This window comes from Pituophis catenifer, unplaced genomic scaffold (genome assembly GCF_029215685.1).
Source record: "Pituophis catenifer annectens isolate HBS135680 unplaced genomic scaffold, rPitCat1.0.hap2 SCAF_16, whole genome shotgun sequence".
Classification (NCBI taxonomy): domain Eukaryota; kingdom Metazoa; phylum Chordata; class Lepidosauria; order Squamata; family Colubridae; genus Pituophis; species Pituophis catenifer.
Genome location: NW_027256896.1, coordinates 10,451,928 through 10,479,133, shown reverse-complemented (window position 1 = coordinate 10,479,133; position 27,206 = coordinate 10,451,928). Strand labels below are relative to the sequence as shown.

General features: G+C 45.2%; 1 protein-coding gene across 3 annotated transcripts; it reads right to left on the bottom strand.

The window, feature by feature from the left end:
- On the bottom strand, positions 1-27,137 carry DECR2 (2,4-dienoyl-CoA reductase 2). Of its 3 annotated transcripts, none has more exons than XM_070955213.1 (10): positions 27,103-27,137; positions 22,203-22,348; positions 18,773-18,841; positions 14,799-14,850; positions 11,987-12,122; positions 10,467-10,591; positions 8,228-8,321; positions 6,619-6,723; positions 3,595-3,800; positions 1-444 (listed from the first exon to the last, which is right to left on the bottom strand). In XM_070955213.1, the coding sequence occupies exons 2-9, from the start codon at positions 22,298-22,300 to the stop codon at positions 3,595-3,597; spliced, it is 885 nt and encodes a 294-aa protein (XP_070811314.1). In that variant the 5' UTR covers positions 22,301-22,348; positions 27,103-27,137; the 3' UTR covers positions 1-444. The 3 variants fall into 3 exon arrangements, with proteins under 3 accessions (XP_070811314.1, XP_070811312.1, XP_070811313.1); XM_070955211.1 differs by having other exon boundaries at positions 3,612-3,800; XM_070955212.1 differs by having other exon boundaries at positions 3,612-3,800; positions 22,203-22,316.
- Between the last annotated feature and the right edge of the window lie 69 nt (positions 27,138-27,206).

Here is a 27,206-nt window from a genome sequence, read left to right as displayed (position 1 = left end):
TAGAGTATTTATTTTATTAGGGGTGTAGACGGGGGCAGATAATGTCACGTACAGCAGGAGCCGGACAAGTGCAGATTCATTACTTGGGTCCCCAAATTGTGATTGAGAATGAAGTGGAAATGATACAAAGGCTTACAAACCAATCAAAGCTGTTTCTGCCACTGTTGTGGACTTTGGCCTCAACCACCCTTCCGGTGGTGGGTGAACAGGATGCAGTCTGTAGCTTTTCGTGCCACCACCACCAATTTTTGTGCGACAAAGACCCGTCTTACAAACCAGCTTGGCTCAGGTTATCTAAACTACCTTGTAATTAGGAAAGGTGAGTGGCTGCTATCCGTACACACAATGTCACAGACGGTTTGCAGAGAAGCACTGAAGGCACTTTCTTAAAATGTCGGGGGTCCTTTTCTCATTTATCTCTCTTTAGTTCCGTGCTCCAGAAATCTGTAAAAAAACCAAGGAGACAGGAAATGACCTTGATGGGACATTCAAATAGATGGAACGGGGTGGGGGAAAAGAAGAAATATCCGAGTAGAGAAATGACCTTGAAATAAAACTTATTCTGGAACTCAAAAAGTAGATTTGGGGAGTGGTGGTATGTAGAAGTGACCTTGGGAGACAGGAGGAAGAGCAGACAGCCAGGAAATGGTCAGATCAGAACGTCTCTGGAGATTCTCGGTCCTCCAGGTCATAGTTGTCTCAAAGGAGTTTTTTTTTCCCAAAAGGCAACTGGACTGTTTTTCCTGAGGAGAAAGACGACGTTTCACTTCTCATCCAAAGAAGCTTCATCGGTTCTGGCAGAATGATGGGGGTGATGGAAGGATTAGTTCTGACAGCGGGTGGAAGGATCATATTTTCAGGTCAGAAATAATAATTACCAAATAGATACCGTACTTTTTGGAGTATAAGAAGCACTTCCTCCCTCCTTAAAATAGGGTCTTATACACCAAATACAGCCATTTTTGACCTCCTGAAACCCCGCCTCGCGCATCCCGTTTTCGCCAAAAACTGGTCCGTTTTTTGCAAAAACAGGGCCTGCAGAGGGTTTGGGAGGCCTGCAGAGTACTCCTGGGGGCTGGGGAGGGCAAAAACACAACATGTGGAGGTGTTTGGGAAGCCAAAAACCAGCCTGTTTTTCACAAAAACTGGCATTTTTGCCCTTCCTAGCCCCTAGGAGCACTCTGCAGGCCTCCCAAACCCTCTGCAGGCCCTGTTTTCGTAAAAAACGGGCCCTTTTGGCCTCCCAAAACCCCCATGGGTCACGTTTTTGCCCTCCCCAGCCCCCAGGAGCACTCTGCAGGCCTCCCAAACCCTCTGCGCATCCCGTTTTTGTGAAAAACGGGCCATTTTTCGCAAAAACGGGACGCGCAGAGGGTTTGGGAGGCCTGCAGAGTGCTCCTGGGGGCTGGGGAGGGCAAAAACTTTTTTTTTTCTTGTTTACGTCTTCGAAATCATGGTGTGTCTTATATTCTGGTGCATCTTATAGTCTGAAAAATATAGTAAGTAGATGAGTAGCAAACTCAGTGTCAGACTATAAAATCAGTGAGGAAGGGATGTACTTTCAGGCTTGCAAGGTTGCTGTCCACTTTACAAAATAATCCAGACAAGCAGCATTCCTAGGAGGATCATCTCTAACTTTATTGTAAGGTTACATTAACCGAATTTTGCAAGTCTGAAAGTATATCCCTCCCCCACGTCACCTTTACAGCCCAAGAAACTAGGGAAGGTTCCCTCTGAAACGTTTGCTATACCCCTTTCCTCTGATCGCTGTCTAGTGTGCCGGCTCTTCCAAGGTCACTCGCACATACCATTTACATAGGGAATTGAAGTCCACGTAGGGTTATTTACAGAGGGTCAGTGGTGGGATTCAAATAATTTAACAATCTGTTCTCTGCCCTAATGACTGGCTGGGTGGGCGTGGCCATGGTGGGTGTGGCCAGAGGGTGTGACAAGCAGCACTCAGTCTCCTGCACCCCCCTGGGAGCAAAAACGGGCTGCGGGGGGAGGGACGCACCCCCCCACACACCCCGTTTTGGGCCTAGGAGGCCTCCCTGCACTTACCTGGGAGCCAAAATGGGGCACATAGGGACTCCTGGAAGGGGCGAGGCAGGAAGAGGAGGGGCCAGCCAGCAATTTAACTACCGATTCACCCGAACCGGCTGAATCCCACCACTGCATAGGGTCATACCTAAAGTTTGACAGTTCCAACAAAGAAGTTGTCCTTTAGAAAGTTGGAGACTGAAGGAGGTGGGAAAAGAGGAAGAACTAACTCGAGCTTCTGGAGAAAGAGGGAGATGGGGCTATGACAAATAGGTCGGAAGGAGGTGTGGTCGTCCTCTTCAAATATCTGAAGGGTTGTCCCATTATAGAAGGTTCGGACTTATTCTCACTTGCTCCAGGGGGTAAGACTAGATGGGGTGAAACTACGAGGATGTAGATGAGATGTTAAGAAGAATTTGACCCTAAGAGGTCCCAAAGGTGCTTTTCAAGAGGCAACTGGACTTTCTGGTTTTTCTTTGAAGATGTTTCACTTCTCGTCCAAGAAGCTTCTTCAGCTCTTCTTGGATGAGAAGTGAAACATCTTCAAAGAAAAACCAGAAAGTCCAGTTGCTTCTTGAAAAAGCACCTTTGAGACAACCATGACCTGGATGACTGAGAATCTCCATAGACATCCAAGAAGCTTCTTCAGTTTTGGATGAACTATTCAGTTCTTCAGTCAGAACTGAAGAAGCTCCCTGGATGAGAAGCGAAACGTCTTTGAGGAAAAACAAAGTCCAGCTGTCTTTTGAAAAAGCTCTTTTGGGACAACTATGACCTGGATGGCTGAGAATCTCCAGAGACACTGACCATAAGAGCAACCAATCAGCAAAATGGATTAAATCAGTGGTTCTTAACCTCTGGCCCGCCAACCCCTGAGGAGGGCCACAATGCCATCCCAGAAGGTCCATGAAGGCTTGAAAAAAAATGCTATGATTTAAATTTCAAGTCTTTTGAGGGTCCATGGCCATAAAAGGTACTTAAAAGGGGCTCTGTGATGAAGAAAAGCTTGAGAACAACTGGATTACAGTACTGCACTATGGTTTCTTCCTCTTCACTGGTGGTTTTCAAAATGGAGGCTGGATAGTCACTCAGCGGTATAATTCATCCTGCAGGGTGCAGGATGTTGGACTTGATGACCTCTCAGGTCCCTTCCAACTCTATGATCCTAATGAAATAAACTAGGCCAGGGGTGGGCAACTGTGGCCTTTACAACCTGTGGACTTCAAGACCCAGAATTCCTGACAGCCAAGCTGGCTCAGGAATTCTGGGAGTTGAAGTCCACAGGTCATAAAGGGGCCATATTTGCTCATCCCTGCTTTATGGCCTTGTCATCTCAGTCAGAATCTCATTTTTCTTGAAGATGATTTGGGTTGGGAACCCAAGCCTGGGTCAAGTCTGCTCAGGCTTTGGAAGCCCCCGCCCCAAAAAAACATCCCAGAAGATTGGAGTCAATCACGTCTGTGCTATGGCAAGGAATGCAACCTGGACGAGAAGTGGAAGGTGACTCAGAGGAGACCTGCTTGTAAAAGTCACCGAGCAGGAAAGAAACTTCACCTATAGCTTAGCTATACCCAACAGTGAGGCAAAGGAATTCTCCGTAGTCATCCAGCTTCCGCCGTCCACCACAAGAGTTGTGCCGGTCACATACGACGAGAGGGGGCTAACCAGGTAGAGGACACTGTGAGCAATCTCCGTCTTGTTCCCAGCCCGCTGAAGGGGAATGTTCTGGAAGAAGTTGTTGGATTCAAAGCTGGGTGGAACTAAGAACAAAAGAAAAGGACAACGTTGGCCCATTTGAGAAGAAACAGGAACGTGGAAGGACATCAGCCCACAGAACAATCCAGTGGTCTCCACAGGGTGTGGTCCAAAAAAAAAAAAAAAAAGATGGCGACCACCACAGTGTCATAATTAATGTTAGGCAATGATTAGCGTGGTGAGGGGGTTGCCTCCATCTTTTTGAGCTTTTTAAAGTTTTTAACCCTGCAACCCTATCTTTTAATTCTGTTTTTAACATCATTCTTATTTATGCTTTTGTATTTTGTATTATTTATGCTTTTGTATTTCATGACATGCTTTTATTGTAAGCCTCTCAAAGAGTCACTTAGGTGAGATGAACAGTATCGAAGTAGAACGAATGGGAAGATAAACAATATTATAAGAGATGGGATTTGTTTTATCAATGGCTAGACAATAAAACATGGAAATGAAATATGGACTATAAAATGAATGTTATAATATAATATGTGAAAATAATTTTCTTTGGAATGATAATGCCATTGTTAAATAATTGGCAAAATGAGGATAATGATATAAAGATATATATCAGATTGAAAATATGAGAAATTAGTAAAATATGAACAAGGGGAAGAAGCAAAAGGGATTTGTACCCGATAAACACACTGTTTACAATTGTAATGGTGATGGATGTTTTATGTTTTGTTTAATCTTTTTTTAAAAAAAAATCACAAAAAAGAAAAAAGAAAAAAAGAAATAGAATGAATGAATGAATGAATGAATCAATCAATCAATCAATCAATCAGTGGTGAAATTCAACCGGATCTATCCGGATCGTGCAACCTGATAGCGCTGGCAGCGGGAAGCTCCGCCCACTTGCCCGGACGTCATCACATTCCATTTTTTACCTTATGCACATGCGCAGAAGGCTCTGCAAATGCGTGGAGGCTTGTGCGCTCACATTTGCGAGCCAGTAGGGAAAGGTAAGTGAATTTTACCCCTGGAATGAATGAATGAATGAATGAACGAACGAACGAATGAATGAGCAATACCTGTCTTTTTATGCACACACATAAAAGAAACAGTTGGAATTTCAATTGGATTGTTGTGGCCATCTTGACTCTTTGGACCACACCCTGAGGGACACCCCTGCATTTAACAAGTTCTTCTCTTCCATTGGAACCCATTGTAAAATCACAAATGCTTTTAGTTTTGGTTGAAGGTGGGGGGGGGGAAGGAACTATGTACGTCCTGAATAATCAGTTTAATTTGCATTTTACGAGGAATGTTCCAAGTTCACATATCTCAACACACGGAGAGTTGGCAAAAATGGGAGATATTAAATAATCAGCTTAATCTGCACTTTAATTTGAACCCCCCCCCCCAGTTCACACACTCCCACTCTTTTGGAGTACCATGTGTTCTTCTGAATTCAAGGTTATGATTTTAATTTGCAGTATAAATGTTTTATTTTAGTTATTTTACTTTATAAACTTTTAAAAACTATAGGCACATAACATTTAAAATGTTATACAGGTAGCCTTCAATTTACGACCCCAATGGAGTCCAAAATTTATGTTGTTAAGTGAAAAATTCAGTCAGTGAATTTTGCCCCATTTTACGACTTTTCAGTTGTTAAGTCAATCACTGCAGTTGTTAAATTAGTAACATGGTGAATCTGGCTTTCCCCATTGACTTGGCTTATTAAAAGGTCACAAAAGGAGGATTACATGACACAGGAAAACTGCAACCGTCATAAATATGAGTCAGTTCTCAAGCATCCAAATTCTTGACAACTGACTCATGATCATAGGGATGCTGCAACAGTCATAACTGTGAAAAATGGTCATAAGTAACTTTTTCTTTAGTGCTGTTGTAATGTCATTCACTAAGGGAACTGTTGTAAGCAGAGGACTATCTCTATAGAAAATTTCTATGTTCTATTTTTTTAAAAAAAAACACCCCTCCAGGAATAATTCTTATTCCACACTTTCTCTATATACACTCACACCTTTCAAGAGCTGCTCTCTTAGAAGATTTATGGACTGATGATGGGGTTTTAAGGGTTAATTTTAAATTTGTAGATTTTAGTCTTTATTTTATATTGTGGCTTGTGTTTTATTGTTGTGAGCTGCCCTGAGTCCACTGTGAAATAGGGCGGCATATAAGCCGAATAAAATAAATTAATTAATTAATTGTTGTCTTAGTACCGTGACGGCACGCGTAGCCATATTGGTGGGCACGCGAGCTCAGCTCCAAATAATTTTCGGGCCTTATGGGCCCATCAGAAGTAGGGAAACAGACTGTTTCCTGCCTCCAGAGGGCCTGTGGGGGGGGGGGGAGGCCCATTTTTCTCTCACCCCAGCCTCCAGAGCCTTTCTAGGAGTCTGGGGAGGGTGAAAACGGCCTTCCCCACCCCTCCCGAGGCCCTCCAGAGGCTGGAAATGGCCCGTTTGACAACTTCCAGTGGGACAAAGAACATTTCCGAAAGTTGGCAAATGAGCTGTTTTCAGCCTCCAGAGGGCCTCTGGGAGGGTGGGAAAGGCCGTTTTCGCCCTCCCCAGACTCCTAAAAAGGCTCTGGAGGCTGGGGAGAGCAAAAAATCAGGCCTACCATGCCATCATGTGCCAGGAGCGGGGAGAGCGGGGGGGGGGGGGTTGGGTCGCATGTGCATGCGTGGGGGCAGGGCACATAGAATTATGGGTGTGGGCACACACACGCACGACGCCCCCCCCCTCCGCTCCTGGCACGCGATGGCAAAAATAGCCATCACTGTCTTAGTAGCTACCTCAGAAGCTCTCCGAGAAGTTACCTTACAAGCTGTTCTCAGTTCAGAAGACTTACCCAAGCGACGGTACCCCTCTGTGCCACTGATGGGACCGGGGGCGACATTAATCACTCTAATTCGTTGAGGCCCCCATTCCACAGCCAGATGCTTCGTCATAGCCTCTGTGAAGAGACAGATGGGTTTAAGAATTGTCCCAGGGAAGCACAAAATTAGGACTATAGAGGGTTTCGTGATACGAAGACGTTATTTCAGGATTAAGACTCCTCTTTTTGAAGGAGGAAGGGTATACGGCTCATGAAATGAAGGCATAATTTGGAGATACACAAGTCTTGGTCCCATCAAGAATTAGGAATGTACCGTATTTTTCAGAATATAAGACAGACTTCCCCCCCCCAAAAGAGAGTGAAAATTTGGGTGTGTCTTATACACAGAATGTAGCCCCACCCACCCGCCGGAAATAGGCTATGGCAATCCCTGAAGCCTGAAACAGCTGATCTTTGGGAGCCCGATCCAACTGACAATCAGCTGCTTGTGCTAATCAGGCTGTGCTGAAGCTGAAACGGGCTGTTTGCTGCAAGGAGGCAAATTGCTGGGAGGCAGAGGCAGATTTTTTTTTTCTTGTTTTCCTCCCCCAAAAAGGTATGTGCGTCTTATAGTTCAGAGTGTCTTAATATTCTGAAAAATACGGTACATTCTTGGGCCTTGGGGTACACCTTCTAAGGTGGACAAGGTCAGGATGAAGAACTACCATATTTTTCAGAGTATAAGACGCACCTTCCCCCCCCCCTAAAAGGGGGTGAAAATTTAGGTGCATCTTATACACTGAATGTAGCCCCGCCCACCCACTGGCCCCCACCCTTTGGCCTCTGTCTCCCAGCAATTTATCGCTTTGCAGCAAGCAGCAAGAAGAAACAGCCCATTTCAGCTTCAGCACAGCCTAATTAGCACAAGCTGATTGTCCCTTGGATCTGCCTCCCGACTCTCAGCTGTTTTGCACGGGCCTCTGCTGCTTGCTGCATGGAGGTACATTACTGGGAGCAGATTTTTTTTTCCTTGTGCTAATGAAGCTATGCTGAAAACGAAAATGAAAGTAAAGCAGGCTGTTGGCTGTAACAAGGCAAAATAGCTGAGAGGCAGAGGCAGATTTCTTTTTCTTGTTTTCCTCACCAAAAAAGATAGGTGCATCTTATAGTCCGGAGCGTCTTATACTCCGAAAAATACGGTAACTTGATTTAATTCATATTTCATACTTTCCATGTACTTTTCAGTTTGGCAGCAACTTTTCTGGAGAAACCCCAGAGAATCATGGATTCTCTCAGATTGCTGTGCGGAAGAAGAAATAAGCAACCGATATGTGGTTTCCTGTACACAGCGTTACACGAAGTCAAAGAAAGGAAAAGTCCATGCAATCTAACTCCATCGTCCAAAAATGGATTCCAAACTAAGAGGATGTGTTCTCCGATTCCCAAAAATCTCAGCTAAATTAGAGTTAGTTGTCAAAAGGGGGGTTCTTACCCCGATATGCCCAGGTCTACTGGAGGGAGTGGCTATAATATTCCTTCCTGAGGATCCATCATCCTCAGCCACAAGAGGAGTGAAACCCTCAACCTTGGACAGAGTTACCGGTGAGAAGAAGAGGGGACACAGAGTGCTTGGTCCTCATACCTACGGCCGCCTTGGCGGACCCAGCATGCATCTGGAGAGCTTGGCCTCTGTAGCTGAGAGTGGCTGTGATGTTGACAATGACTCCGCCATTTTCCTACGTCAATAAAACAAGCAGCAAAGTTCAGGTCAATGTCAAAAAAAACCAGAATAGAATAGAATAGAATAGAATAGAATAGAATAGAATAGAATAGAATAGAATAGAATAGAATAGAATAGAATAGAATAGAATACAGAATGGTAGGGTAGGGTAGGGTAGGGTAGGGTAGGGAATAGAATAGAATAGAATAGAATAGAATAGAATAGAATAGAATAGAATAGAATAGAATAGAATAGAATAGAATAGAATAGAATACAGAATGGTAGGGTAGGGTAGGGAAGGGGAATGGAATGGAATAGAATAATAGAATAGAATAGAATAGAATAGAATAGAATAGAATAGAATAGAATAGAATAGAATAGAATAGAATAGAATAGAATAGAATAGAATAGAATAGAATAGAATAGAATAGAATAGAATAGAATTTTTATTGGCCAAGTGTGATTGGGCACACAAGGAATTTGTCTTGGTGCATATGCTCTAAGTGTATATAAAAGAAAAGATACATGGTAGTCGTAGGGAAACAGTCAGTATAAATCTTAAGGATGCCAGCAACAAAATTACAGTCATACAGTCGTAAGTGGGAGGAGATGGGTGATAGGAACGATGAGATTAATAGTACTGCAGACTTAGTAAATAGTTTGACCGTGTTAAGGGAATTATTTCTTTAGCAGAGTGATGGCATTAGGGAAAAAACTGTTCTTGTGTCTAGTTGTTCTGGTGTGCAGTGCCCTATAACGTCATTTTGAGGGTAGGAGTTGAAACAATTTATATCCAGGATGTGAGGGGTCTGTAGATATTTTCCCAGCCCTCTTTTTGACTCGTGCAGTATACAGGTCAATAGAAGGCAGGTTGGTAGCCATTGTTTTTTCTGCAGTCCTAATTATCCTCTGAAGTCTGTGTCTCTCTTGTAGGGTTGCAGAGCCAAACCAGACAATTATAGAGGTGCAGATGACAGACTCAATAATTCCTCTGTAGAACTGGATCAGCATCTCCTTGGGCAGTTTGAGCTTCCTGAGTTGGCGCAGAAGGAACATTCTTTGTTGTGCTTTTTTGATGACGTTCATAGTCATCCTTTGTGGCATTTAAGAAATAAAGAATAAAATGGCAAATGGCTAACTGAAGCCTCACCTCCCCCAGGGTGAAATGTCCATTTTAGGGGCATCCACAGAGGAATAAAAAATGTCAAGATGGGGCCATGACTGCAGCGATTCATTTAACAACTCTTGACAAAAAAAGGTCGTAAATTCAGGTCTGGCCGACTTAACCACCTTCCTTAGCAACAGACATTCTGGTCCCAATTGCACAGGTAGTCCTCAACTTACGACCACAATTGAGCCCAAAATGTATGTTGTTAAGTGAGACATTTGTTAAGTGAATTTTGCCCCGTTTTATGACCTTTCTTGCCTCACGGGTTAAGCGAACCACCGAAGTTGATAAGTCAGTCACCCGGTTATTAAGTGAATCTAGGTAAGTGAACCGTGTGGCCGTTAAGCAAATCGGTCTTCCTCGTTGACTTGTCAGAAGATTGCAAAAGGCGATCACACAACCCCAGGACAGTGCAATCGTTATAAACAACATGCCAGTTGGCAATCACTTGAATTTGGATCATGTGACTACGGGGGGGAATGCTGCAACCGTATTTTTTATAGCCTTCGGTAAGAAAGTGGAACTTCCAGGACCAGAGATAGTCTACCTGAAAACCAGTCTGCAAAGAAGGAATCGCCATGAGACGGCTGCTGCATTTGTGCGGTGAGAAGTGCTTCAGAGGTGGGTTTCAGCAGGTTCTGACCAGTTCTGGAGAACCGGTAGTGGAAATTTTGAGTAGTTTGGAGAACTGGTAAATACCATCTCTGACTGGCCCCGCCCCCATCTATTCTCTGCCTCCCGAGTCCCAGCTGATTGGGAGGAAATGGGGATTTTTCAGTAACCTTCCCCTGAAGTGGGTTGGGAATGGAGATTTCACAGTATCCTTCCCCTGCCATGCCCAGCAAGCCACACCCACAGAAGTGGTAGTAAAAAATTTTGAAACCCACCACTGAAGTTCTTCCCAAGTCATTTGTTTTCAGTGCTGGTATAACTTCAGTCAGTAAACAAATGACTGCAAGTCAAGGACTACCTGTACAACTGAAAGCCTCTTACCCGAAGATATTTTTCATACAGGACTTTGGAGACGTTGAAGGTGCCCAAAGTGTCGATTTCGATCACCGTTTTGTAACCGTTGAACGATAAAGAGCTAGCAGGGCAAAGGAAGTTCCCGGCAGCATCTGAGAAACAAGACAGTGGAAAAGGAACAAGACAGACAGTGTGTGACCTGCTGGATTGCAGTCTTTAAGACCTGAATTCGTATCATCTCAACATATGGAAATTCCCACCACAGAAGCTGTTGCACGTGATGATATCCCCATAAACACATCCATTATTAATCAAATTGGTTAGATCCTTGAGGGTAGGGAGCCATGTTTGAAATTAAGTTAGATCAGAGGGGAGCAACCTGTGACTCTGGAGCCACATGTGGCTCTTTCACCTCTCTGCTGCGGCTCCCTCTCACGCAAAATAGGCATCATAACCACCGATGTACGACACCTGCCAGCACGCGATTTATTGAGCTTTTCAACCCCCCAGTAGGCCAACCATGGATAAATGCAAGAAAAGTTTCAGAAGAAAACAGAATGTTTAATTCAACTACATAGGCTAATTTTGTGGCTGCTCAAAAAATAGTCAGTCAAGGGAAGGGTTTTGTGGTTCCTGGTGTTTTCTTTTCTGTGGGAAACGGGTCCAAATGGCTCTTTGAGTGTTTAAGGTTGCAGACCCCTGAGCTAGATGCAACATCTGTCTAGTAGCCAAGGAGTTTGGCTATCGATAGGGGATTTTAACTAAATATCAGCCTTACACTTGCATCATGAAAATAGGGGCTCAAGAACAGCACTTCTCAATCTTGACAACTTGAAGATGGGTGCAACTTCAACTCCCAGAATTCTATGCTGGTTGGGGAGTTCTGGGAGTTGAAGTTGCACACATCTTCACGTTTGCCAAGGTTGAGAAACACAGCTCTGGTGAACTCAAAGAGACGTTGGACTGAGGTGGGTATCAACCCTTATTGATCAAAAATATACAAAATACGTTCAAGAAACATTCTTGATTCTTGAGACAAAGTTTCTGTGGGGTTGGATCAGGGGTGAAATGCAACCGGTTCGCAGCAGTTCAGGCGAACTGGTAGCGGTGGCGGCGCATGGTTCGGCGAACTGGTAGCAGCAGCAGTACAAAGCTCCGCCCACCCGCCCGGACACCGTTACTTCCTGGTTTTAACCAGGAAGTAACCTGTTTTTGACCCTCTGCGCATACGCAGAAGGCTTTGCGCATCCACAGAGGGTCCAAAATTGCATGTGATGCGTGTGCGAGCAGAGCAAGTGTGCACTTCCGAACCGTTAGGGAAGGTAAGTAGATTTCACCCCTGGGTTGGATGGTTGTCCAATAGATCTTCTAAAGGTGAAGATGGGATGCAGAGGATCTGTATCAAAGAGCGCACTGGGCCATTTATGAATTCAACTACCAGAACCTTTCCAGCACCCAAAAAGATCACCCTTCAGGGACCACCCATTCCCAGCCTGAAGCTTGCAGATGGGGAGAACTTCCAACCTCCAAGAGGACCAAACCCTCACTGTTAACTAGGATGTCGATCTTCTCAAATTCTCGGAGGGCCTCGTCCACAGCTGCTAAAATGCTTTGAGGTTGCCGTACATCAAGGGAGACGGGCAGGCATCTCTGGCCGGTGGCTGCAGAGAGTTTCTTGGCTGCCTGTCAGGAGAAGTAAAGATTTTGGGTGATCAGACAGTGGCCTGGCAGGAGACACCAGAAGAGGACAGCACTGCAATGGGAAGAAACATTTCCTATTTTTTAGAGACATTCAAAAAGCTTTACTAGCTGGGTTAGCATGCCATGCTCAACCAGGTTTGCTGTTGTGGCTTGTCAGTCACCGGCCCCTCCAGCAGCTGAATCAGAGGAGGAGGAGGAGGCATGGGAGTCAGGATCAGCATCAAGGCAAACTGAGAGGTCCGAGGGGGAAGAGGGAATGGAGCTATCAGAGAGAGAGACAGAGGTGGAGCCTGGACTGCCCATCAGCCTCAGATGGAGAGTCAACAGCTCCCAGGTCTGGAGGTGGCTGATGAGGAAGAGGAGGAACAGCTGGGTCCAGTGCCTAACACACGGATGCACAGAAGGCAGAGGAGAGGAGAGCAGTGGAAATCTATGGGCCGGTCCTTGGGACGGAAGAGCCACCACTGCTAGCAAAGCCCCACCCTAGCTCTGGGGATAAAAGTAGGGGGCAGAGATGAATAGATGTGACAGACAACTATTTATCTCCCTGCTGGACAGACTTGTTAGCCTGCAGTGAGAAAGAAACTTTTTCCCAGAGCTGCTGGCACTCCTAATAAAGGAATCTTTTGAGTTAATTTCACAGGGTTTGTCGTGTTTGGGGAGCTGGGTCAGAACTTGCATTTATCCAATTTTGACTGCATAAATCTACCACTGAGTGGGTATATCTAGTTAATTCAGCAATTAACAAAGGCTTACAATCTGTATTGGGTTGATGCACAATACCGAATCAAAACGTCGTATCGATAGTCACACGGGGAAGTTAAGTACAGGTAGTTCTCATTTAGTGACCACAATTGGCATTGGCAACTTGGTCATTAAGCAAAGTGGTCACTGAGCAAAACTGTGACTGTGCTTGCCATCTTATTTCAGCTTTCAGTTGCTCGACAATACCTGCCAAGGCGGTAAATGGGGGGGATTAAGTCATAAAGTTACTTTTTCATCACCGTTGCAACTTCAGTCAGTAAATGAGGCCACTGCTAAATGAGGTCTACCTGTACACCTCCTTGAAATTTTTGATTTTTTTTTCAACGTGTTTCACTTAACATGATTGGAGTGGTGGGGTGGAGCTCTCGCCTCACAATCAGGAGGCTATAAGAGTTTGATCCTAGGTAGAGGCAGATATTTCTCTCTCTGGGCAGACTGAGAATATATCTGCTGAACAAAACTCCGCATTGGCGACTGGAAGGGCATCTGCTAGCTCCATTTAGTTGCCCAGACTCCACCCCGCCAGGGATTATGGGGTTGTTAAATGAAGATGATTTCACTTAACAACATTCTTCCCCCACAATTTCTGTGACTTCCAGAATCTTTCCCCGCTGGGCAAGCCAAAAGATTGGCAATATGTAGAAGACTATTGATTTCTGTGTGTATCATAGAATCAACCAGAAATTTTAATTTCCCCATAAACCCTCATTTAAGAAAATTAAATCTAATACTTGCACTGATAAGCTCTATTGATCTCCCAACTGGTAATATTTTCTTTATTTTTGCTACTTAGAAAAGGGATAGAATGAAGTGCCTTTCTTTTCTTTTCTTTTTTAAATACAAATAATACAAACATAGCACATATATACATCTAAATACAAAAAAAGAAAGACAAAAGAAAAAGGAGAAAAAAAGAATGTAAATTTAGACATGTCACCAAGAATTTGCATTACTGTTGCTGGTGGAAAAACGGGATATAAATGAAACAAAAAAAAAGGAATTGATTGTAAATGTGATAATAGCAGCTAGATTAGTGATGGCTAAATACTGGGGACGAAATTGGGATATTCAAAGAAATGAGTGGTATCATGAAATTTGGAGTAGGGCAACAAATGATAAACTAACAACAGAAATTGAATTTAAAAAAGGGATGATTGAAGCAAACAATTATAATGAAATATGGGGGGATTTTATAAAATCAGTGTTGGTGGAAGGCAACGGGAATAAACCTACTCAAAAATATATGTTGTTTTGGATGGGATAAGGGTACAATTGGAATATATTGTATATCTTTTAGTTGTTATAGACGAAGAAATATAAGGGGGGGGGAATTGTCTCCGTGAGAGTGGGGGTGCCTTTCTAAAAGGATTTTTTAGCAGACATGCTCCACCGCAAATACAAATAGCATTATACTTATCATTAACCCAACCACAACCTAATCTAAGTCAGGGATTCTCAAGCTCAGCGACTTTAAAATCTGCGGACTACAACTCCCGAAATTTCTCAGCCAGCATTTTGAGAGGTGAAGTTCACACATCTTAAAAGTTGTCAACTTTGAGATATAATGATCCACCTTCAGGGCCATTGACCCAATCAGAATCGGTCTCTAAAAACCTTCCAAAACAACCATGTCTTCCTGAAACTTTGGAAGACCACAAAAAATGGGAGGCCTCTTTGCTTCTCCGAGAAGCTACCATGTTTTCCCAAAAATAAGATCCTGTCTTATTTTATTTTATTTATTTTTTGGAACCCTGAAATAAGAGCTTGGCCTTATTGTCATGCGCTCAAAAGCCCGATTGGGCTTATTATCAGGGGATGTCTTATTTTGGGGGAAACAGGGTACTAATATCCCAAATGGGACAGTAAAACTACCAGGATTTCTCAGCCACTCACCTCTTTCAGCCGTTCAAAGTTTCTGCTGGCAATGACACACTGGCAACCGTGCCTGCAGGAAAATGTCCCAAGATCAGACAGAGAAGTCAAGGAATGCAAAAACTTCTTTCTTTTTACTTTAAAGTTTTAGGGTTTGTTCTTTTTTTTAAAGAAATGCAAAAGCAATTTTTTTTTTATTTTGATTTATATGCCGCCCTTCTCCGGAGACTCAGGGCGGCTTACAATGTGTTAAGCAATAGCCTTCACAAACTGGGTCCTCAATTTACCTACCTTAGAAAGGATGGAAGGCTGAGTCAACCTTGAGCCTGGTGAGATTCGAACATACAGTAATTGCAGACAGCTGGATGTTAATTACAATGCATTAGTCTGCTGAGCTATCCAGGCTCAGCAGACTAATATCTGGGAAACTGCACTAGTGAGGCCACACTTTGGAATACTGCATCCAGTTCTGGTCACTACAATATAGAAAAAGATGCTGAGACTCTGGAAAGAGTGCAGAGAAGAACAACAAAGATGATAAGAAACTTGGAGCCTAACCATACTGTCAGGTTTCGATGCTATCTCAAAATAAATGAATTTCCAAACTGCCGATCTTTAAGGAAATTTTCTCTTTATTCGAGCACAACAATCTGATCCTGGCTCTTTCACGGTCAGTCCTGACCTTTGTCCCCCAATCCCTCCCTTTCCGATCCCCAATTCTCTGCTTCTCTTTGGCTATCTTCCAAGTCACTTTCCTGATCCCTTCTTCGTCAGATCACAGGAATGTCTCCCCCCTCTCCCATCTCCGAGGAGACAGAATCTTCAAAGGGATTTAGTAGGCAAAAGTTCAGGCTTCTCCTCTCTTTATTATATGTCAGTGCTGGGACGCTGACACATACAATGAATGACTGAGGGAACTAGATATGTCTAGTCCCGTGATGGCGAACCTACGGCACGCGTGTCTGAGGTGGCACGCAGAACCATCTTTACGGGCATGCAAGCTGTTGCCCGACTCACCTGTAGCTGCGCATGAACGCGTGCCCCAGCTGGTGTTTGGGCCTCCGGTGCACATGCGCACAATTCAGGAGACTCAGCTGGTCTTCAGAGCTCTCCCCATGCGCATGCATGCATGTTTGCACATGTGCGCGAGAGTACTGGTGCAGAGCGTGTGCATGCGCAGATGGCGTCCACGCATGTGCATTGTGCGTGTGAAAACCGTGCGCATAGGCAGATGGTGGAATTGTGCACGCAGCGCACAGGGGTGTGCGAAAGCCGTGCACATGGGGAAGGAGCCAAAAGCACGCAAAGCACATACCTGTTCAGCCAGGGGTGGGTTCTAAATTTTTTTACTATACTCTGTGGATGTGGCTTATTTTGTGGGCGTGGTTTGATGGTCATGTGACAATTCTTTCGGATTTAGCAGAAGTACTGGTCTACCAGGCTTTTAACTGCTTGCAGAGCTGTACCGGTCTACCCATTTGTTTTTGGAGGCACCGGTCTACTCATTTGTTTTTGGAGGCACTGGTCTACTCATTTGTTTTTGGAGGCATCGGTCTACCCATTTGTTTTTGGAGGCACCAGTCTACTCATTTGTTTTTGGAGGCACCGGTCTACCCATTTGTTTTTGGAGGCACCAGTCTACTCATTTGTTTTTGGAGGCACTGGTCTACTCATTTGTTTTTGGAGGCACCGGTCTACCCATTTGTTTTTGGAGGCACCAGTCTACTCATTTGTTTTTGGAGGCATCGGTCTACCCATTTGTTTTTGGAGGCACCGGTCTACTCATTTGTTTTTGGAGGCATCGGTCTACCCATTTGTTTTTGGAGGCACCAGTCTACTCATTTGTTTTTGGAGGCACCAGTCTACTCATTTGTTTTTGGAGGCATCGGTCTACCCATTTGTTTTTGGAGGCACCAGTCTACTCATTTGTTTTTGGAGGCATCGATCTACTCATTTGTTTTTGGAGGCATCAGTCTACACATTTGTTTTTGGAGGCACCAGTCTACTCATTTGTTTTTGGTGGCACCGGTCTACCCATTTGTTTTTGGAGGCACCGGTCTACCACCACACTGCCTTTTAACACTGATCAGCTGTAGGGCGGCCCTTTGAAGCTCTGCGGCAAGAGTTTAAACAGTTTTTTCCTTCTAGCCGATTAGCTGGGACGCGGGAAGTAGCAATAGATTGGGGGCGGGGCCAAATAAAAGGTAAGAATAACGCGGGGGCGGGGGTGGGTAGGAGGTTCCAGCTCCCAAACAAAGAGAACCAGTTCGGTGACGTCATATCATCACCGCTACCGGCTCGGCCGAACTGAGCCGAACCGGGAGGAACCCACCACTGTGTTCAGCTCTCGGTGAGTAAAAGGTTCTCCACCACTGGTCTAGTCTAACAAAGAAAAGGACTAGGCGAGATGCGATAGCAATATTTGAGGGGCTGCCACAAAACGAGGGAGTCAGCCTATTTTCCAAAGCATCAGAAAACAGGACAAAGAAGCAACGGATGGAAACTTATCAAGGAGAGACCCAATCTAGAACTCATTTTCTGGCAGTGAGAACAATTAATCAATGAAACAGTTGGCCTCCTGGAGTTATGGGTGCTCCATCGCTCGAGGTTTTCAAATAGACTGGACAACCATTTGACCAAGCTGGTTTAAGTCAGGGGTCTGCAACCTTAAACACTCAAAGAGCCATTTGGACCATTTCCCACAGAAAAGAAAACACCGGGAGCCACAAAATCTGGGTGGGCGTGGCCAACTCGATGTCACTCACTTCCACCAGTCACATGACCCTTCCTTAGCCACGCCTACCCAGCTGGTCATTAGGGCAGAGAACCAGTTGTTAAAAAACACAGGGAACCACAAAACCCTTTTGACATCTCTCTCTCTCCCCTCCCTCCCTCTCTCCCCCTCTCTCTGTATCTCTCTATGTCGCTCTCCCTCCCCCTCTCTCTGTATCTCTCTGTCTCTGCCCTGGCTGCTTCTCCATCCCCCGCCATTGCCCTTACCTTCTCAGGCCAGGCAAGGAGTGACTGGGAGGGGAGGGCAAGGGGCGGGGCCAGCCAGTGGCGGGATCACCTGACAGAGAGCCACAGCAGAGGGCCCAAAGAGCCACATGGGGCTCCAGAGCCATAGGTTGCTGACCCCTGGTTTAAGTCCTCCTGCCTTGAGCAGGGGGTTGGACTAGAAGACCTCCAAGGTCCCTTCCGGCCTTAAGATTCTACGTTCTACGAAAAAAACAGCGGGACAGCAGTGGGAGATGTTCTCGTCTCAACCGAGAAGAACACATTCGTTTGCCCGAAAACAAAATGCCAGCTACCCTGCCGTGGAAATGGGGAAGATAAAAATATTCCTGTTGTGGCCCCGCCCTCTGAGCCTATCTCATCGGAGGAGGAAGGCTCCGAACATGAGGGAGAGGAGTCAGCCAGGCCTCCCTCTCCAGGCCCCTCCCCTCTGGCACTGTCTCAGGTGCCGGCCGAGGGAGAGGAGATTAGCCAGGAGCCAGGTGTCTCAGATGAGAGCGAGGAAGGAGAGCCGTCGTTCCTGGATGCACGCCAACGAAGGCGTGATAAACGGTTGCAGCAGTTAAGGAGGCCTGCTAGGGATTAGAACTGAGTCACTGGACCACACCCCAGAGACTATATAAGAGAGGGTGGTGGCTGGTAAAACCCTGTGACGAACAAAAACGAACTTTGGCTAGTCACTTGAACAACGTCTGAAGCTGCCGAAAGGGATATTGTTTTGCTGGACTATTTGCAATGCGTATGTAATTTTATGTTATCTGTTGCAGTAAAAGCTCTTGGCAGACGGTGCTTATATTGCTGCCAAGTTTGAGATAAAGACCTGTGTGTGTGCCAAGTACTTTCTTAACCCTCGGCTGGCTGTGTTTGTGTGTGTGTGTGTAGACAGGGACAGATCAATTCCAGAGCCTTTTGCTAAGATCAAATCAAGACTGTAGAAGATCCTGGCTGAAGATCCTGAAAGAAATCTTGCTTCTCCTTACCTCATCAGGATCTCAGCGATGCGGAATCCAATACCAGAGCCGCCGCCTGTGATGAAAGCCACTTTTCCTCTAGAAAAACCAGAAGAAGGGAGACGTCTGAAATCAGGAGCTACCAACACGTTTGCTAATTGATATACTTATTTATTTGCCACCCAACACCCAACAACTCTGGGCGGCTCCCAAGTGAAAAAGCATTAAACACTGGAAAGGAAATTCCAGGATTCACAAAATTAAAGGAGTAAAAAAAATTTTAAAAAAGGAAATTGAATCATATTCTTTACTCCAGGTTACTTACCCAGACGAATAGCACTTCTTAAATAAAACTTTAGAAAGTAGAAAATGAGAAAAATGGCAAAACTGGACAGGAATGATTTAGAGCCGAGGTAGTTGCAGTGGTTAGAGTGCAGTCCTTCAGGCTACTTCTGCTGACTGCTAGCTGCAGTTCGGCAGTTCGAAACTCACCAGCTCAAGGTTGACTCAGCCTTCCATCCTTCCGAGGTGGGTCAAATGAGGACCCAGATTGTTGGGGAGCAATAGGCTGACTCTGTAAACCGCTTAGAGAGGGCTGTAAAAGCACTGTGAAGTGGTATATAAATCTAAGTGCTATTGCTACTGCTGTAGTTGATTGGATGTTGCATTAGGAGCCCTGGTGGCGCAGTGGTTAGAATGTGGTATTGCAGGCTGACTCTGCCCAAAGTCTGGAGTTCAATCCTGACTGGCTAAAGATTGACTCAGCCTTCCATCCTTCCGAGGTGGGTAAAATGAGGACCCAGATTGTTGGGGGCCGTAGGCTGACTCTGTAAACCGCTTAGAGAGGGCTGTGAAAGCACTGTGAAGCGGTATATAAGTCTAAGTGCTATTGCTATAGTGCTATTACTATTAGATTTATATTCTACCCTTTTTATATAAAACACAAGGCAGGGGGCATATCTACTGTTGCTGCCTATTTTCCCCAGAACAATCACCCTGCGAGACGGGTTGGGCTGAGAGCGAGAGTGACTGGCCCAAAGTCTCTCAGTCAGCTTCCATACTAAGGCGGGACTAAAACTCACTGTCTCCTGGCGATTGGCTCAAAATCACCCAGCCAGCTTTCATGGCTAAGGCGGGACTAGAACTCCCAGTATCCTGGTGATTGGCACAAAAGTCGCCCAGCTGGTTTTCATGCCTAAGGGAGGACTCGAACTCGCTGTCTCCTGGTTTCCAGGCCAGCATCTTAACCATTACACTAAACTGGCTTTCGTGTTTAATGTGAGGAAATACAAAGGTGTTTTTAGCAGTGCAATGCTGGTTTGCTTTTCTTTCAGCTGCAGACCAACCAGCATAAAACCAGTAACATTAAAACAGACGTAAAATTAATCCGACCAAAATAGAAAATTGCTGGTCGTCCTTGTTTAGCGACTGCCTTGTTTAGCGACCGTTTGCAATTATGTCAGGGATAAAAAAATAAAGTTGCAACCTATGCCTGCACTTACAACCCTGGCAGATCTGTAAAGTAATTCAAAGCGGGAGATCATCAGCACACAATTATGCTTCACTTAATGACAGGGTTGCAAGTCCCAACCGCGGTTGATAAATGAGTACTACCTATATATCCTGTTAGGAAATGACTGTTACCTAACTGATTGGGTTGGCAATATATAAACCATCAATATATGTTTGTATCAAAACTATATTGTATTGTTTTAAGACTGTATTGCTGTATTGCATCATACTGTGTCCTGATTGGCTAGCTCTGTGGCCAATGTCTTTAAGAGGGAGCTAGAATCATGGTTTATTCTCTCTGTTGCTCACTGCTGCTCTCTACCGCTCACTGCTGTTTTTGCTACTGTTTGCCAAACCAGAAGAACTGTGAATGACTAAGACGTATGGTAAGAAGACCTTGTTATTGGAATATCCCTAGACTGACGTTTTGACTATCTACTGCTTCATCTGTGTATGACCTGGACTGTTTATTGGACTTTGTTTTACTTTTTCCTAAAAGTAAAAGTATATCACAACTCGGTGTATCTGTGTGCTGACTGTGATTATTCATAACTACTCTCAGACGTTTTCATGTGCACACCCTTGCTACCCAAGGGTTACTCTGCATATTCCTTAACATCTCCTGTCTTTCTTTCCAGGAGCTGTAGGTAGCTTACAGGGGAATCTCTATTAGTCTATCCCCACAATAATCCTACAAGGTAGATTGGACTGATAAGTGTTTCCATGACTGGCAATAACCTTCCCAATCCTTAACTACCGTGTTTCCCTGAAAATAAGACCTTGTCTTATGTGTTTTTGAACCCTAAAATAAGTGCTTGGCCTTATTTTCGGGGAGGTCTTATTATTTTGGGGCGCATGGAGCAAGATGGGGCTCCTCTTGCCGTCTTACCTGATTTCCAGCTCTGCATTTAAATATTTTCGGGGAGGGCTTATTTTCGGGAGGGAGGCTTATTTTAGCGCATGCGCTCAAAAGACCGACTGGGCTTATTATCAGGGGATGTCTTATTTTCGGGGAAACAGGGTACACCAGCTCTCTCGTAGCTAACTTGTATTTTAAACAAACAAGGTGGGATAAGTCGAAATATTACAGGAGAAAAAGGAGAATTTGGGATGACATGATAGCAGTATTTTAGTATTTGAGAGGCTGCCACAAAGAGGAGGGGGTCGACTTATTTTCCAAAGGGCAGGACAAGAAACAATGGATGGAAACTGAGCAAAGAGAGAAGCAACCTGGAATTCAGGAGAAACTTCCTAAGAGTGAGGACAATCAACCAGCGGAACAAGTTGTGGGTGCTTCATCATTGGAGGTTTTTACGAAGAGACTAGACAGCCACTTGTCTGAAATGGTATAGAGCCGTGATGGTGAACCTATGACACATGTGCCACAGGTGGCATGCGGAGCCATATTGGTGGGCATGCGAGCGTTGCCCCAGCTCAGCTCCGGCAAGTGAATTTGATTTTCAGGCCTTCCGGGCCCACTGGAAGTTGGCAAATGGGCCATTTCTGGCCTCCGGAGCGCCTCCGAGGGGTGGGAAAGGCCTGTTTTCGTCCTCCCCAGGCTCCTAGGAAGTCTCTTGAGCCTGGGGAGAGTGAAAAACAGGCCCACCGGGCCATTACGTGCCAAAAGCAGGGGGAGTGTGTAGGGGGCTCGCGCACGCATGTGCGGGGGGAGGGGGGCATTGAATAATAGGTATGGGCACACGCGCACACGAACCCCTCACACTCCCCCGGCTTTTGGTACCCGACGGCAAAAAGGTTAGCCGTCAATGGTATAGGGTCTCCTGCTTGAGCAGGGGGCTGGACTAGAAGACCTCCATGGTCCCTTCCAGCTTCATTCCATTCCACTCCACTCCATTCCACTCTCCATTTTCCCTATTCCCTATTCTCTGTTCCACCCAACCAGGTTTACGGGAACCTTAAAGAGGCCTAGCAGCTTGGGAATACTTACTCGAGGATGTCAGGCTTGAAGATATATGAATATTCCGGAAGGCAGTCATCTGTGTCCACATCAGGAGGAGGTTCACAAGCAAAGCCCGACTGAGCCATGGATAGTTAGCTGGTTCTAGAGGAAGCAAGGCAGGGTCACAACCGATCCTGAGATGGGGAGAAAACCCGCAATAGGATTATGGTTTGTCACACGGTCAAGCAGGTGTTCAGACTCGATTTGGCATTTCTGTCTACCTATCGAGTCCTTTCCAAGGACCCGGGATAGGTAGATGGGGATGTTTGATGGTGTTAGAAGTATCATTGCAGGATTTAAGCGGTCCTGAGTAAAGCTGCCTTTTGCAATTGACTGATGGTGAATTTGTCAATGCCGATGGTATTCAAATGGTGCTGCGAATGTTCCGGGATTGCATCCAATGCGCCTATTTTATTGGCACTACCTTTGCTTTCTTCTGCCACAGTTGTTCTATTTCTATTTGAGGTCTTTGTATTTTGTTACCTTGTTTTATCTATCTGTATCTGTATCTGTATCTGTATCTGTATCTGTATCTATACCCTGTTTCCCCCCAAAATAAGACATCCCAATAATAAGCCCGGCTTATAATAATCGGGCTTTTGAACGCATGGCAATAAGGCCAAGCGCTTATTTTCAGGGTTCAAAAAATATAAGACAGGGTCTTATTTTTGGAAAAAGCAGTATCTATCTATCTATCTATCTATCTATCTATCTATCTATCTATCTACCCTGTTTCCCCCAAAATAAGACATCCCCTGATAATAAGCCCAATCGGGCTTTTGAGCACATGCCAGTAAGCCCAAGCGTTTATTTCAGGGTTCAAAAAAATATAAGACAGGGTCTTATTTTCAGGGAAACACGGTATATATATAATTATATTCGTTCGGCAATTCGAATCCCTAGTATAGGCCTCCTGCGTGAGCAGGGGGTTGGACTAGATGACCTCCAAAGTCCCTTCCAACTCTGTTACTGTTAAATGCAAGATTGGATTGGTTTGAAGGTGAAAAAGGAAAATCGAATTTGTGCTGCCTCTTATCTCCATTTCTTTCAAAACTCAAATAACAACCTCTGCAGCAAGTAACACAGGTCGCAATCCTCACCTTTCACCCAAACAGGTTTTCAAGCTCAAACATATGTTGTTGTTTTTTAAAAAAAAGTTTTACAAAATTCTTTTAAAAATTAGTTTTTTCCTCTCCTTTTTCGAGGTCACCAACCTTGGAGAAAATGTGTAGGGCAGCTTCAGGAAGGGGAATCCTTGGAGGAAAAGGATCCCCAAATTCCAGCTCTCTTGCACAACAAAAACCTTTTTTTTTTTCTTCTCCAGCTTGCAACAATAGGAATGTTGGAGCCATAGAGGAAGGAAGGAATGGAGAAGGATCTTCCAAGCATTGGACTGAAGGAAAGAATGTGATGCAATCGGTTGTCTTTACAAGAGTAACACTTGCAAAACAGTCAGAGTGGTTTGAGCAGCTTTGCAAAAAGAAGAGGGGAAGAGATCCAGAAATTCAAGCTAAACTTGAATACTTTATTGGGCCGAGAGTGATTAGACACACAGGGAATCTGTCTCCAGTACAGAAGCACTGAGAGCGTACATGCAAAGCAACAGAGAGAATAATAAAAATAGAGAAAGTCATCGTTAAGTGAAGAAGCAAAATTGCTCTGGAGCTTTAGACTTCAAACTGACAGTACCTGGAGACCGCAGAAGAGAAGAGAAAGAACTGGAGAAGATAACAAAATAAAAAGACCTGCAAATAGAAATAGAACCACCATGGCAAAAGCAAGCCTATGCAGTACCAATAGTAATAGGCGCCTTGGGTGCAATCCTAAAGCATCTGGAGCACCACTTGAACATCACCGGCATTGACAAATTCCCATCAAGTCAATTGCAAATGGCAGCTTTGCTTGGAACAGCTTAAATCCTCCAATGATACCTCTGACACCATCAAACATCCACATCTGCCTGTCACAGGTCTTTGGAAAGCACCCAATAGGTAGACAAAAATGCCAAATGCCAAGTCTGAACATCTGGCTGACCATGCAACAAACCGTAACAACAATACCAATAAAAGAGGGAAGTAAAGAAGACAATAATAAGGGTAAATAACAATACTACAGCCACACTATGTGGGTTAATAGACATTAGAATTAGAATTCTTGATTGGCCAAGTGTGATTAGACACACAAGGAATTTATCTCCGGTGCATAAGCTCTCAGTGTACATACAATAGTGATAGATCACGATCATAGCCATTGTAAAAATACATTCATCATAAAACATTAGATACAACACTTAGTGATCGTCATGGATACTAAAGAAGCAGTCGACATAAATCATACTAAGATACTAATTAAAACAATATAAATCGTTAAGATACAAGCAACGAAGTTATAGTCACAAGAAGATAAGGAGACTGGGCAACTGGGAAGATGAGAATAACGATGGTAATACTGCCTTTCTACGATAGTTTGACAGTGTCGTGGGAATTACCGATAGTTGTTTAGCAGAGTGATGGCATTTTTTTTGGGGGGGGGGGGGAGAATGTCCTTGTGTCTTCTTGTTTTGGCATGCAATGCCCTATAGCAATGACGGCTAACCTTTTTGCCATTGCGTGCCAGGAGGGGGAGGGCGTCAGGAGTCGCGTGCGCACGTGCCCACACCCATAATTCTATGCGCCCTGCCCCCATGTGCACGACCCCCCCCCCACTCCTGGCACGCGATGGCCCGGTAGGCCCGTTTTTCTCTCTCACCTGGCTCCAGAGCCTCTCTAGGAGTCTGGGGAGGGCGAAAACGTCCTTCCACACCCCCTCCAAAGGCCCTCCAGAGGACAGAAAAGTCCCGTTTGCCAAGTTGGCAAACAGGCCATTTCTGGCCTTTGGAGGGCCTCCGGGGGGTGGGGAAGGCCGTTTTTGCCCTCCCCAGACTCCTAGAAAGGCTCTGGAGCCAGGTGAGAGAGAAAAACGGGCCTTCCCCACCACCCACCCGTGGCCCTCCAGAGGTAGGAAACAACCTGTTTCCCTACTTCCGGTAGGCCCAGAAGGCCCAAAAATCAGCTGGCTGGCACATGCATGTGCGGTGGAGCTGAGCTCGCGTGCCCACTGATATGGCTACGCATGCTACCTGTGGCACGCGTGCCATAGGTTTACCATCACGGCCCTATAGCGCCCTCCTAAGGGGAGAAGTTGGAACAGTTTATATCCAGGATGGGAAGGGTCTGCAGGTCAGCCCTCTTCCTGACCTTTGCAATCTACAGGACTTGCATGGAAGGCAGCCTTGTTGCAACTGTTCTTTTTGCAGTCTTGACTCTCCGTCGGACTCTGTACCTGTCCTGTTTGGCTGCTGTACCAAACCAGACAGTTATAGAAGTACAAATCAATCATTCCTCTGTAAAACTGTTAAAAACTGGAACAGTCTGAACTTCCTAAGTTGATGCAGGAAGAACATTCTTTGTTCTGCCTTTTTAATGACAGTTTTAATGTTAAGCACCCATTTCAAATCCTGGGAGATTATAGAAACCTCACCCACCCACCCAAAAAAAACACCAGGAGGAATTCTCTTTGTCCCTCTGCCTCCTTAGGAAGAAATTTCCAATCACTTCTTTTTAAGGTAGTGTTTTTTAAAGGATGTTGGAGAATTCCTGGGGGTCTAGGGTTCTGGGAAAATCAAAATTATTTGCCAGATATTGAAGACACGCGCAAACATTGCAAACTATGTGACTCTTCTCCATTCTTGTTCCAAGGTGCTTTTTCTGGAGGCAAATGGACTTTCTTGGGGTTTCTTTTTTCTTTGAAGACGTTTCGCTTCTCATCCAAGAAGCTTCTTCAGCTTACAAATCCTTCCATTCCCCACCATCCAGTCAGAGCTGAAGAAGCTTCTTGGATGAGAAGCGAAACATCTTCAAAGAAAAAAAAAAAACAAGACAGTCCACTTGCCTCCAGAAAAAGGACCTTTCGGACAAAGGTGACCTAGATGACTGAGAATCTCTACAGACTTTCTTCTTATTTTATTTTTTTTTAAAGACAGGGTTTTCCATGGGGAAAAAAATATTTACGTTAGTATCTCACAGGTTGAATACTGTTTTTTGCAGGATGCAATCCATAAATAGTTTGCAAGTGTGTCCATTTTAATGTTGCATTTAATGAACACTTATGTCTATATCATCCAGCACCACTACTACCCCGTTGCATAGCCAAACTCTTCGGGCGTCCTCCAAAAGAGCAAAAAAAAAAAAAAAAAAAGTTTAAGAAACAGCTAATTTTAAAAAAGACGAAGCAGCTGTTATTCCTGAGAAGGCAATGAAGCTGCTGGGATTCCCGGGGAGCGGGGGGGGGGGGGGGACGGGGACAGGGGGAGTGTCGAGAAATCCCCTTATTTTTGCAACCCCAAATCGATTTCCCTGGGGGAGGGCAGCCTTGCCCCTTCCTCTGCTAGGGTTAAGAGGCTGGCCGACCCCCACCACGTCGCGCAGCTGGTTGGCAATGAAAAAGAGGACGAGAGTCCAAGGTTCCCTACCCAGCGGAGGGCGCCAGGTTGCAAATGCAAAAGCTTTTCTGAGCCCCGTTCCCGTTCCTGCCCTCTCGCCCTCCCGAGGTTCCTGGGCTGATACCCCCGCATGCAGTGGGGAGCCCGGAAAAAAAAGGGGGGGCTCCACACCCCGCCCGGGAATTGCACGAGCCTCTTTTGCCTTCCATAGAGACAAATGAGCTGGGACTACAACTCCCCTTATCCCCACCCGCGGTTGCAACATACAGTGGGAGTTGCAGCCCCAGCAACGTCAGAGGGTTGCAGAGGGTTGCAATTAGGGGTGCTTTGCCCCACTGCTCAATTCCTCTTTCCCAATATTGCCGCCCCCGCCCCCCCCCCCCAACAATTCTGCCCTTCCCAACTCACCTCTCGTCTAAGCAGCTTCTCAGCGAAGTCGAGCTTGCTCCCCGGTGCGCCTGCGCGCTGGGTTGAAATCCAAAGCATGCCGGGAATGGTAGTTCCTTGTTTAG

What these genes read in the sequence shown, in the direction of transcription:
- DECR2 (XM_070955211.1), bottom strand. Translation starts at nt 22,300, where the DNA reads ATGGCTCAGTCGGGCTTTGCTTGTGAACCTCCTCCTGATGTGGACACA. An exon ending in GATCGACATCCTAGTTAACA is followed by an intron (nt 10,592 to 11,986) that starts GTGAGGGTTTGG and finishes CTTGTTTCTCAG; the next exon opens with ATGCTGCCGGGAACTTCCTT. An exon ending in AGAGGGGTACCGTCGCTTGG is followed by an intron (nt 3,801 to 6,618) that starts GTAAGTCTTCTG and finishes TTTTGTTCTTAG; the next exon opens with TTCCACCCAGCTTTGAATCC.